Consider the following 12,409-nt stretch of genomic DNA (forward strand, 5'->3'; position numbering starts at 1 on the left):
CGTCTGGGCTGTGGAGCGGTGGCGCACTTACTTGTGGGGACGCCGTTTCACTCTGAAGACGGACCACCAAGCGCTCACGACACTGATGACTACAAAGGGTGTCGGTCGCGCTGGTCTACGTGTTGCAAGATGGTCTGCCCGTCTCATGTCCTACAACTACGATGTCACCTACCGTCCAGGCTCTGACAACGCACCTGCCGACTGCATGTCTCGCTTACCTCTGCCTGCTGCATCTGCTCCGGCTGACGACGACACGGAGTACGTTGCTCTTCTCACCTCTACTAGTGAGTCTCTCTCTGCTGCTGACCTGGACTCTGCCTGTGCCTCATGTCCCGAGCTCACAATGCTCCGCGTCATCATCTCAAGTGGTTGGCCTCCTTCCTCTAAAGGTCTCGACCCTGTCTTGCTACCATACTACCCACTCCGCCATGAACTGTCTGTGAAGGACAGCTTCATATTTCGAGGCTCCAGAGTGCTTGTCCCTGACGCTCTCCGCCCTGCACTGATCTCCATTGCTCACGAGTCCCACCAAGGAGTGGTGCGGACCAAACAGAGACTTCGTGAACTGTACTGGTGGCCTAAAATGGATGATCAGGTGCTCAGTGCTATCCGTGCCTGCCACTTGTGCCAGTCAAATGACAAGACAGCAAAGCCACGTCCAGGTCCACTGCAACCTGTACCACTTCCTGATGGGCCATGGCAAAAGGTTGCCATGGATATAGTCGGCCCATTCGAAACAGCTGCTCCAGACTGCAGATACGCTGTTACAATGACTGACTACTTTAGTAAATGGCCTGAGGTAGCCTTCACCCGAGACATCACTACTAACACTGTGCTTGCCTTTATGTCATCTGTGTTCAGCCGGCATGGGAACCCGCTGAACATTGTCACTGACAACGGTGTGCAGTTTACGTCTGCATCATTCACATCCTTCCTGAAAGACAGACAAATCTCACACAGCCGATCTTCTCTCTACTACCCTGCTGCTAATGGGGCCATAGAAAGGTTCAATCGGGTGCTGAAACAAACCATCCAGCTGGCCATTCAGCAACATCAGCCTTGGAAACCAGCTGTGGTAGACTTTCTCCAGGTCTACCGTGCCACTCCTCATGCCACTACTGGTTCATCTCCTTTTGAACTGCTCCATGGTCGGCCCATGCGAACCAAGCTGACTCTGTTACCTCCTGCTCCTGAGTGTACTCCGGCGACGATGAACATTCGCCACAGAGTCAGTGAACGACAGCGCAAGATGAAGGCCTACACTGATGCCAAACGTGGTGCACGTCCTCCTGCTTTTCAAAAAGGGGACAAAGTGCGGGTTAAGAATCCTCTGCATGTGATGAAAGGTCACAGAAGGTACAGTGATCCTCTCACCATAAGCAAGAAGGTGGGGGACAGCACATACATTCTGAGTGATGGAAAGACTTGGAATGCCTCTCATCTCACTGCTTTCCCAGACACTGCCGCAACTACAGACGGAGACACTGTAGAGCCTGTGGTTGATCATTCACCCAGGCCTAGACGTAATATCCAGAGGTCTGGATGGCTAAAGGACTATGTCTCTTGAATAGCCTAATAATGGGTCACTGACAGTTGTTGAATTGTATTCCTGTTGTATGGGGATTGTTGCACTTATACTGTTTGCACTACTTTGGTCTATTGTTATTGTATTAGACTGTCATTACCTAGATTAATAATATTTAAGTTTCCTTATGTGATATTGATTGGGTAATGTGATATTGTTTTGTTTATACATGCTGAATCTACCATTTCATTTTTTTGCTTGCCTTGTTGTTAGTACAAGTAACTCTTTTCCAGAAAGGGGGAAATGTTGTGTCCTGCCCTTTAAGACGGAATCACGTGTTAGACTAGGGAGGAAGTTGAAGTGTATGCTGGGTAGTTGGCTGCCATACTCATTCATGCTGAGAAGTTATGTTGAGTAGTTTGCTGCTATACTCATGCTGAAAAGAATAAAGCTGCGTTTGATGGACCACGTTCTCTATCGACTATTATTACTTACAAGTCCAGTCCGGACATCACACAGCCATCATCAAGAAGGCACAACAGCGGCTCTACTTCCTGAGAGTCCTCAGGAAAAACCACATCAGACAGGAGCTGCTTGTGACCTTCTACCGCTGCACAGTGGAGAGCATCCTCACCTACTGCATCTGCGTGTGGTTCTCCAGTCCAGCTGCACAGCCGCAGAGAGGAATGCGCTACAGAGAGTCGTGAGATCGGCCCAGAAGATCACCGGCGCCCCCCTCCCCTCTCTGGAAGAGCTGTACAACACACGCTGCCTCAGGAAGGCCTCCAAGATCTCCAGAGACCCATCCCACCCTGGGAACGAACACTTTGTTCGGCTGCCCTCGGACAGGCGGTTCAGGACCATGTTCGCAAGGACGAATAGACTGAAGCTCAGCTTCTACCCCAGGGCCATTCAGGCCCTGAACACAGCAAAGGCCTAGGTTCTAGGCCCTGGACAATCTAGACAATTTGATGGCAGCTACTAGATTGTAATCAAGTGCAATTCTGAAACACAACTGTGAACATTTCAAACCTGCAAACTGCGACACTTTAAATGAATGTGCAATAACACTATGTGCAATATGACAACCCTCGGGTACATAAGGTTCAGAGATAGGAAATGTTAGAATAGGTATAGCACAGCATAGAGTACAGCACAGTGTTTTATTTGTATAGTATAGTATAGTGGATAGTGTACATAGCCTTTATTTATGTAAACCAGCTCTTTTCCCTTCTTGTTTTTAGTTTTTTTCCTAGCACCAGGGGAGCCCCTCCTCCCAAATTTCGTTGTATGGTACCTGTACTATATCAATGACAATAAAGACCATTCATTCATTCATTCCTGTCACATTCCTGATGGGACCCTCTACTCTATAATGCCATTCCTGTAGATCTCAATGGTCTGGATAGGCCACTCAATATGGTAATATCTCCACTTAACTTCAGACTGGCTATGGAGACTTTTTGCCATATTGCTTAAACCAATCCAATCCTTTGAGATTAGAGTTGTCAGTCAATTTAAATAATTAGTCGGTTAATCTTTTCCTATTAGTTGATTCATTTGCTTTGTTTTTTACGTGCTAACAAGGTGGTCAGCGATTTTCTTCATATTTCTAAACAAAAACGTAATGTTATGCCTAAATAATACGTGGGGGAGGAGAAGGGCACCTAAATTAACAATGAAATGGTGGTTGCCATGCCAATCCCAACGGAGCCCCCTTGGTACAACAAGCGTGTTTACTTCACTACATGTCACTCAGCTTCTTGTCCTTGGTCTGATACATGTCACTCACTTAGCTTCCTGTCCTTGGTCTGATATGTAGACATCTGATTTGATCAGATATTGGGGGAGTCTATTCCAGTATACCACAGCTCTATATAAACATGTTTTCCGTAGTGCATTTGTTCTAGGCCTTGGTAGGGTGAAACGTCAGCTTGAGGCCTGTCTGGTATCATAGGTATGTCTATCATTGGTGGGTAGTAACTGTGAAAACAGGCTATGGGGTTTATGTAAGATACAGATGTTCTTTAAGTACATAATAATGCTACATGCCAGTCTTTCATCTACCATCATCCATGACAGCCTTGTATGCATTACATTCACATTACTTCTGATTGATCGAAGTGCGAGGCGTGCAGCTCTGTTTTGAGTGATCTGTAGTTTAGTTAGTTGATGTTTTGATGGACGAGACCAGATAGTCGGGCAATCGTTGAGATGCGATAAGACTAGAGATTTTGAGTTGACCATGATAATGTTCTATCAATAGTGACATCCAACAACTTGGCTTCTTCAACCTGCTCAATATTAGCACCTTGCAAGGCGAGGCGCAACACATGATCTGACCTAAGAGCATGTTTGGAGCCCAGTACCATTTAGTTTTAGCAACATTCAACTTCAACTTGTTCTCAATGACCCATTCAGAAACTAGCATTAACTCCTGCTGCAGCATTTCATTGCTCAATAGGGGTGCAACGGTTCTCAGTTTTATTTTGAACCGTACGGTTTGCCTTCCACAGTTCAATACACTAGTGAACCGTGGCGGTTTCCGGTTTATGCTGCATTTCATTCAAAGTCAGAGGTCGAGTTGGTCTGGAACGCAGTTGCTTCTTGCTCAAATGTCTGTTCATGGCGAGCGGAGTTGAGAACTGCTACAAGAATTGCTACAAATCTATGTTGTGGGGTCATTCATTCTGCTTTTGGCATTGAATACAGCGATGAGGGAACAGTGAACAGAAACACGTGTCGCAGAAATGCTTCACGCCTGTCGTATATATTTGCAGAAAATGCACATAATACGTATATGGGCTACAGCTGGTACAGCTGTCATTGCTTCGGTACATTTTTACTTTCATTTCTTCCTCTCCTATACTAGTCGTCAAGCCAAGATGCACTTTTTCATTTGTGACGGCAGCTGGAGAAACCGTAAGCCACTCGCACCCGTGAAACGGCTATAAATCATATCAAACCTTTTCTTGCCAAAATGTCATATTTTCGGGTTTTTTCATAACACGCAAATTTAAGTTTGACGTGCCCACTCAATGTAATAAACAGTTTACGGATCACTAAATATGTATACTTTGTGGAATGGATTGATTGTTATTGTTTTCCAGAGGCTACTGGGTAAGTGATACATGGCTTGTAAACATACTTTCATTTTAGGACGTGTTCAAAAGCAAGGACTGTGTGATCATCTAATTATGTGTAGTTATGTGTTTTCAGCATGTTGATGTTCTATCAGCATGTTGTGATGTTATTAAAATACAGTTTAGACCAGGGGCGGCGCTAGGGGGTGGCTACTGGGGCTCAAGCCCCGGATGTTTTCTGAAAAGCCCCGAATGTTTTACTTAAAAAATAAATAAATAAATAAATAAAAACTCTCGTGAGTAACGTGCAGTACCGGAGTCCAACAGAGAGGCAGCAGCTGCGCGACATTAGCCTGCATACTGCGTAGCCTACCCTGCCCTGAAGAAGAAGTGATCTCAATCAGTGCCTGACTTGCAAAAGTGTAAGGATGGATATCCGAAAGTTGTTTTCAACAAAACAAGCGCCAAGAACTGTTGCAGCAGCCGTATCAGCAGCTGACAACAATGACATCACCAGCAGTGATGACATAGATGATGTTTCAGGTTTGTGAATCTTATTAGAAAGGTGACTGACTCACTGACACTACTTTTCCGGTTTGCTAATGCTAGCTGGCTATCATAACATAACGTTATGTTATAATGAAAATGAAACATAGCAAGGTACTGTTACGGTACATGGTAAGAAATCAGACAAAGGATAATACTTATGGAATGGAATGGAATGGAATTGAATGGAATGGACTTTATTTGAAAAACAGATAGAATGAAGTGGTTATTCACTTTATACAAATAAAGTGAATAACAGGCTGATAGTCTTTGATATCTGCACTCTGGTTGACTGAGTAACAAGTGAAAAAGAATGATGTAACGTTAATGTTACAGCTAGTAAACATGGAGTAACCACATTAAGTATGCCCTTATGGTAGTATGTATGTATACAGAACATGACTCAAATCTATCCTAAGATGTAACGCTAACTAACTAAGTTTGTTTAATGTCCCAGGGGGGATTTGATTTCACAGTACTATACACAGGCCAACAATACATGTAATATATCGTCATATAACACAGGACAAGACTCTAAATACAATATAAGTGGTGAGCACAGAGTCTGCCCTGATATACATACTGTAACATAACTAGCCTCAGCCCATCAATTATGTAATTCTATACAAATATAAATGATGGTGACTGGCAGGGGGAGCTACGTGTGCTGACCTCCCTCTGTGCCCAGAACCACCACAATTAGTTTGCTTCATTAAAGGGTGTGAATGTATATGTGTTCTCCAGTGCCTTTTGTCCGCTTTAAGGTGGTGGTAAGTTGAAGGTTGAAGGCAACATTTTCCGGCGCGCTCTGCGCGCACATTATATTCTCCCTCTGGGCTAAGCCCCGGATCTCCTACGATCCTAAATCCGCCCCTGGTTTAGACCTTCGTAGCGATGTACTTTGTTAGCTAGCTGTTAGCAGTGTTTGTTTTTTCCGGTTTCATTACAGCCAGTTTATCCCAATATGTGCCTGAGGTCTAACAACATTCAAATGAGTCTAACTCAGGGCTGTCATCCCACGGGCCGGATCGGGCCCGAGAACGAGTTTAATCCGGCCCATGAGATGATTTTGCAAAGCATAAAAATGAGATGCCGGGGAGATGCAATTTTTCAAAGAAAGAAACTGCTGTTCTAAATGTGTCCACTAGATGTCACACTTCTGTTAAGCAAGCAAGCGGTTTATACCGGAGCTGAGGAAGTAGGCACAGGTAGTCGAAGCTAGCTTGTCAACATTACGTGCTTTGGCACCCAGAGTCATTGCCCCAAAATGTCCCTGTCATAAAAGAGAAAAGTGGACGCAGAGTGCAGAGTGTTTCAAGAAAGATGGACATCTTCCTATTTATTCACGGAAGCTGTGTGTTTGGTGTGTTCACAGGATATTGCAGTGATTAAAGAATATAACATATGTCGCCACTAAATCATCATCAGTTTGACAGCCTTCTCAGCGAGAATGACCTCAACCATGGGCCGAGGTACTCTGCTGAAGCGTTTCTTTGAATTACGAGGGGAAATTGAACAGTTCATGGAAAAAAAGGGCAAACCAGTGTTAGAATTTCGGTCCACAGAATGGATGCAGGACCTTGCATTTATGGTGGATGTTACAGAGCACTTGAATAATTTGAACAAAATGCTGCAAGGGCGCAACAAAGTTGTCACGCAGTTCAAGTTGAAGCTGTCATTGTGGGAGACACAACTCGCAGGTGGTGATGCAGCTCACTTTCCTTGTCTGAAAGATGTGTGCGCGACCCAACAACATGTCGCAGACATGAAGCCATTCAAAGATAAAATAGTGGGACTATTGCAGGAATTTGAGCAACGCTTTCATTTTTGGTGAACTGGAGAAAGACTTCAAAGTTTTTTCCTCGCCATTCATCGCGAATGCCTCTGATCTGCCCGTGAACATCCAACTTGAGATAATAGACTTGCAGTGTGACTCAGATTTGAAGGGCAAGTTAGCCACAGCTAACACATTTTATCGGTATGTTACGCCACCTTACCCCAATTTACCAGCCCTCGCTGCAAAAGTGTTGTGCATGTTCCTTAAGAAACCCAACCTGGACCCTTCCAACCTCAGTAACTACAGACCCATCTCCAAGCTCCCAGTCGTGGCCAAGCTCCTGGAAAAGGCTGTCCTCAGCCAGCTGTGGCCCTACCTCCAACAGAACAACATCCTGGAGAAGTTTCAGTCTGGCTTCAGACCGGGCCACAGCACTGAGTCGGCACTTTTAAAGGTTTGGATTTACTTTGGAACGACCTCCTCCTCATCGCAGACTCCAGGAAATGTGCTGCCCTGGTCCTCCTGGACCTCAGCGCAGCTTTTGACACTATAGACCATGCCATCCTCTTTAATCGCCTCCAGCAGGAGGTTGGCATCACCGACACCGCCTTGTCCTGGTTCAAGTCTCACCTCAGGAATAGAACCCACGCCGTCTACATAGCAGACAGCTCCTCCAGACAAGCCAACCTCACCTGTGGGGTCCCTCAGGGCTCCATCCTCGACCCCGCTGATCTGATGCGCCTGGTGGACTGCCTCCACGATGTGAAGGAGTGGATGGCCCAGAACTTCCTACAGCTGAATGAGAGCAAGGGGGAAATCCTCCTCATCGGCAACACCACCGCCATCACTCAGCTCAGCACCAACATGGGAAGCCTGTCCACCCTTGTCAGACCACATGTCAAGAACCTCGGTGTCATCTTTGACTCCGAGCTCAACCTTAACCGACAAGTGAGCTCCGTCGTGAAGTCATGTTTCTACCAACTACGCATCATAGCCAAGATCAAGTCCTTCCTCACCCCCAGTGACCTGAGGAGGGTCGTCCTCATGCTAATTTCATCTAGGCTCGACTACTGCAACTCACTCTATGCTGGACTTCCTGATAAGACCATCTACCGCCTGCAGCTAGTCCAAAATGCCGCTGCCAGGCTGGTGTCAGGCACTAAAATGAGGGACCACATCTCCCCTGTCCTCATCTCCCTTCACTGGCTCCCAGTAAAGAAGAGAGTGAAGTTCAAGATCTGCACCTTTGTCTACAAAGCTCTCAACAGTCTCACCCCACCCTACATCAAGGACCTCCTGGACCTGTCTTCCACCTCAAGGCCCAGGCTCAGGTCCGATGCCCAACTCAGCCTGAGGGTCCCCCGCACCAACCTCAAGAGGAAGGGTGACCGTGCCTTTGCGGTGATAGCACCGACCCTGTGGAACGCGCTCCCTTCCGCCATCAAGTCTGCCCCCACTCTGGACTCCTTTAGAGCCAAGTTAAAATCCCACCTCTTCGTCAATGATGTTCCCTAAGTCTACTCCCTATTTGTTGTGAATTGTATCCCTTGAGATGTTCGTTTAAGTCGTCTGTGTCTGTTTGCTTTCTGTGTTCCTTGTCCTTGTCCTTGTCTTTATCTGTTCCTTTACCCGGGCTGCGCCCCGGGCCGATGTAAAAGTTTGATGGGGGGCGCATTATAAATAAAATTAACATAACATAACATAACATAACATGTTTGGAACCACATATAACAAGTTTTCTCTGTTATGAGCATTAATAAGATAAAGCTGCGCTCAGGGCACAAAAACTTGAATAACATCCTGAAATTGGCTGCCACTCAGGATGTGACGCCTGATATTGATGCACTGGTGAAAGCTAAAAGATGCCAGGTTTCAGGAGTGAAATAAACAATGCGTAACCCCCACTTAAAATGCTGCATGAGAGACTGCACCCTGATATAGCTCTGAACAGTGTGTGATTTACTATAATAATGTCAGTCACTTCATTTCATAAGTTTTGTCTGTTGAAATTGTTCATGCAATGCACAGCTTTTATTTTTCTATCAATAAATAGTGTAGCCTACAAGGCAGGGAGTAACTCAACCCTCTTTAATGAGTTATCTTCACCAAGGGGGGGGGGGGGGGGGGGGTCCATGCCACAGTCCATGCCACCCCCGCAAGGCAGCAAATCCAGGGGAAACACTGGAGTAGATGCATACTGTATACATTAGTGAGTGTGGTGGTGCTTATGGGGTGTCGCTACACGTCGCTCTGGGATGGGTGAGTATGAGGCTGGGAGGGGAAAATCACAGTACTAGACTACATCACTGCCTGTGAGACATTTTTGACACACATCTTACTTAAACCAGACCGTAAACCTGGTCGCTACCAGGTTTGTTCTGAAACCAAGCAGCAAATTATTTGACCGACATTCATGGAATGGAACTCGAGCTGAAATTATTGCGAAATATCAAAATTAGTCTCGATTGTCTCTAATCGCCCTTCGTGGAATAGGGCCCAGATTATGTTTATGTGTGTACCAGGCTTAAGGCTTCCCTGTAAATTCCATGGAATCATACAAGGTTCCGACCAGGGAAAATGCCTGATCGAATTTCTCTGGTCAGTCGCGTTCACACATACACCGTACAATGTAAATTCCATAGAATCTGGAAAGGCTCGTAAGTGTGAAAGGGGTTTTAGGCTATCCGTGGCTATAGTCGGAAAACGTGTTATTGTGTGCGTGTGTGCGTGCGTGCGTGCGTGTGTGTGTGTGTGTGTGTGTGTGTGTGCGTGTGTGTGTGTGTGTGCGTGCGTGCGTGCGTGTGTGTGTGTGTGTGTGTGTGTGTGAGAGAGAGAGACCGAGACAGAGAGAAAAAAAACACTTAAACTTAAACAATATTTGATTGCATTGCAAACAAGTTGGAGACATGTCACTATCTTGGTAGTGTAAGCCAACAGAAATACTGATACAACTGACTTTACAGTCTCTTATTCGTCCTCATGGTTGACCATAATATAGGTTCCTATGAATACAACATAAATCCTGACTGGACAAAGCTCACTGACTGTGAACTGTAACAGCATGGGCATAACATAAACCCAGTTGGGCCATGAAGTTATTCCACACGATAATAACATGGTTGCAATGGTCACTGAAGAAATAACATGCCATATTTTCAAACTTTTATGAGGCTCCTGTGGCTGGCATGAAGTAGCCTACAGTATATCAAATTGTTACGGCAGAATGCACAGAAAGACAAAGGATAATTGCTTCTATGTCATCTGAAAGAGATCGGCATCCGTGTTTGAAAATATGCAGCCAAACACGTCCACGGCACTTTCATCCTGAACTATAACAACACAATATACATAGGCCTACTGTAAATATATTAGCCGTATTTACACATTTTAACATTTTACCCGTAGGTGGACCGTTATAACGCCCGTTAGACAGACTAACCGAGAAATGCTGCTCACCTCTAAAACCATCCAAAACGTCAGGACTACTCCAGGGAGTGAATTGTTCATCTCTCCTTCACGAATTACAACCTCCACTTCTGGAAAGGAATTGGAGAAAAGTCCTTATCGCAATGTTGCTTTCATACCGATATAATGTTCGGCACAAGCGGCAATCTTCTGCACCGTTGTCGGCAGACACAAAAGCGGAAGCCGAGCCTTCACTACCCTGCTGTCACTGCGGGAGAGGAGCCGCCGACAGCATCGACAGGATCAATGTTTCAGTGATACAGTCCGTTTGAAGTAACTGGCATTTTTCCACAGTAGAAAAGCTCAACGAATTAAAATGAAGTGTATATTTTCTTATGTTCCTAAATGGAAATATTAGCAGTAGGAGTGTAACATTGTTAGACTAATCCACGCCCCTTTTCAGTGACAAGCTTCCCCGAAGATCTACACCGGCAAAAAGGTGAAGGTTTTGAAAATGGCAAATTTGTGTTGCCTCTCCTCAGTCATTACAGGGAATGGAACACTTGCCAAACACATAATATATTATGTCACAGTAAGGTACTGCGTGCAATAAACTATCTCTCTCTCTCTCTCTCTCTCTCTCTCTCTCTCTCTCTCTCTCTCTCTCTCTCTCTCTCTCTCTCTCTCTCTCTCTCTCTCTCTCTCTCTCTCTCTCTCTCTCTCTCTCTCTCTCAGCCGAATGGAGTGGGGATACCTAGAAGTGTATAGCTTAGAAGTGTACCTAGAAGTTTATAGCTATAGCTTTTGAATTCACTTAAATAACTACATTAAGACATAGCCTAGAGTAACATTGCTCTCAAGAGAAGAAAAGCTGATGCATTAAATACAAATCGAAAGTGAGATTACACACTCTGTACTTACTAAACACTTTATTCAAAAGTCTATACACTATATACATATGGACATTGTGTGACTGGGGCTTGGCCTATGCCAGCAGAACCTAAGCTCTTCATAAAACCATTTCTGGTTTGGGAGAGGATCCTCCCCTCCCCTCCATCCTCTACCCAACAACACTCCATCATATTGTGCACCACACTCCTTCTCTGTACTGTCAGCCAATAATCCAGTGTGTGTTGAGTGCTATAGTGTAATGTTTTTGTACGTATATATATATATATATATATATATATATATATATATATATATATATATATGACAAATTATGAATAGGTAAGCAGCTTGTTATGTGGCCTGTAAGCCTATCAACTAAATGTTTTTCATCCCACTAGTGCTAACCCACTATTTAGGAAATAAAAGCATGTTGTAACATTGCACTTTCATTGGCAGGAATGATATTACAAGGTTATACATATACAGTAGATGATGTAAAGTGAGACTGGAAAATAGAACAACATCAATCATGATATAGCATCTTTGTTTTTATGGTTCTATTTGATAGTCTAAGGGACCTTGAATGGTCTTATTCTATATTTTATTTTTAGTAGAAGCATAGCTGTGCAGGCTTTTTTTTTTTTTTGCTGACCACAACATTTTTTAAAGTTAGAAACTTCAAGATCATTTAAAGGTGAATGGCCTTGCACAGTAATTTCAGTTGTAAGAAGTGGAGGGCCACACCGATAGACTTCACATCAACGGGTGCCGGACCAACCAATACACCCCAACAAAACACATGCATGAATTATGAGCACAGATGTAATACAGTTAGAATCAAACAAGGATCAACATCACTGGTACATTGAGTGAGATAATGGAACACAAATAACAGACATTCAATTACCCATAAATCCCTTGCAACCGGAGGGAGCAAGTTTGCTAGGGAATTGTGAGTAATTGTGAATTTCTGTTCCCATTAATCGATATACCTGTGATCTTGCTTGATTGTATTGTAGCGGTATTACATCCCTACTCATGTCCAGATGACATCCCAACTTCAAACAAGTGCCTAGAGTGGAATGAGATGGGCAAAAAGATGGACAGTTAAAATCATTCACATCCCATCCGGCCCCCCTCTCCTCTGGTGTCCCCCAGGGCTCTGTCCTTGGCCCTATCCTC

At 44.7% G+C, this 12,409-nt stretch overlaps 1 protein-coding gene across 1 annotated transcript in view; it reads right to left on the bottom strand.

Moving 5' to 3' along the window:
- Positions 1-10,438, bottom strand: part of vopp1b (VOPP1 WW domain binding protein b) — a gene marked incomplete at both ends in the record, with an annotated part of 102,838 nt that extends 92,400 nt beyond the window's left edge. The window contains one exon of the mRNA XM_080544384.1: positions 10,388-10,438. Within this exon, the coding sequence (XP_080400510.1) occupies positions 10,388-10,438 (51 nt within the window). The remainder of the gene's footprint in view (positions 1-10,387) is intronic.
- Positions 10,439-12,409: the final 1,971 nt, after the last annotated feature.

The sequence above is a fragment of the Nansenia antarctica genome (assembly GCF_963989245.1).
Source record: "Nansenia antarctica genome assembly, chromosome: 13".
In the NCBI taxonomy this organism is placed as follows: Eukaryota; Metazoa; Chordata; class Actinopteri; order Argentiniformes; family Microstomatidae; genus Nansenia; species Nansenia antarctica.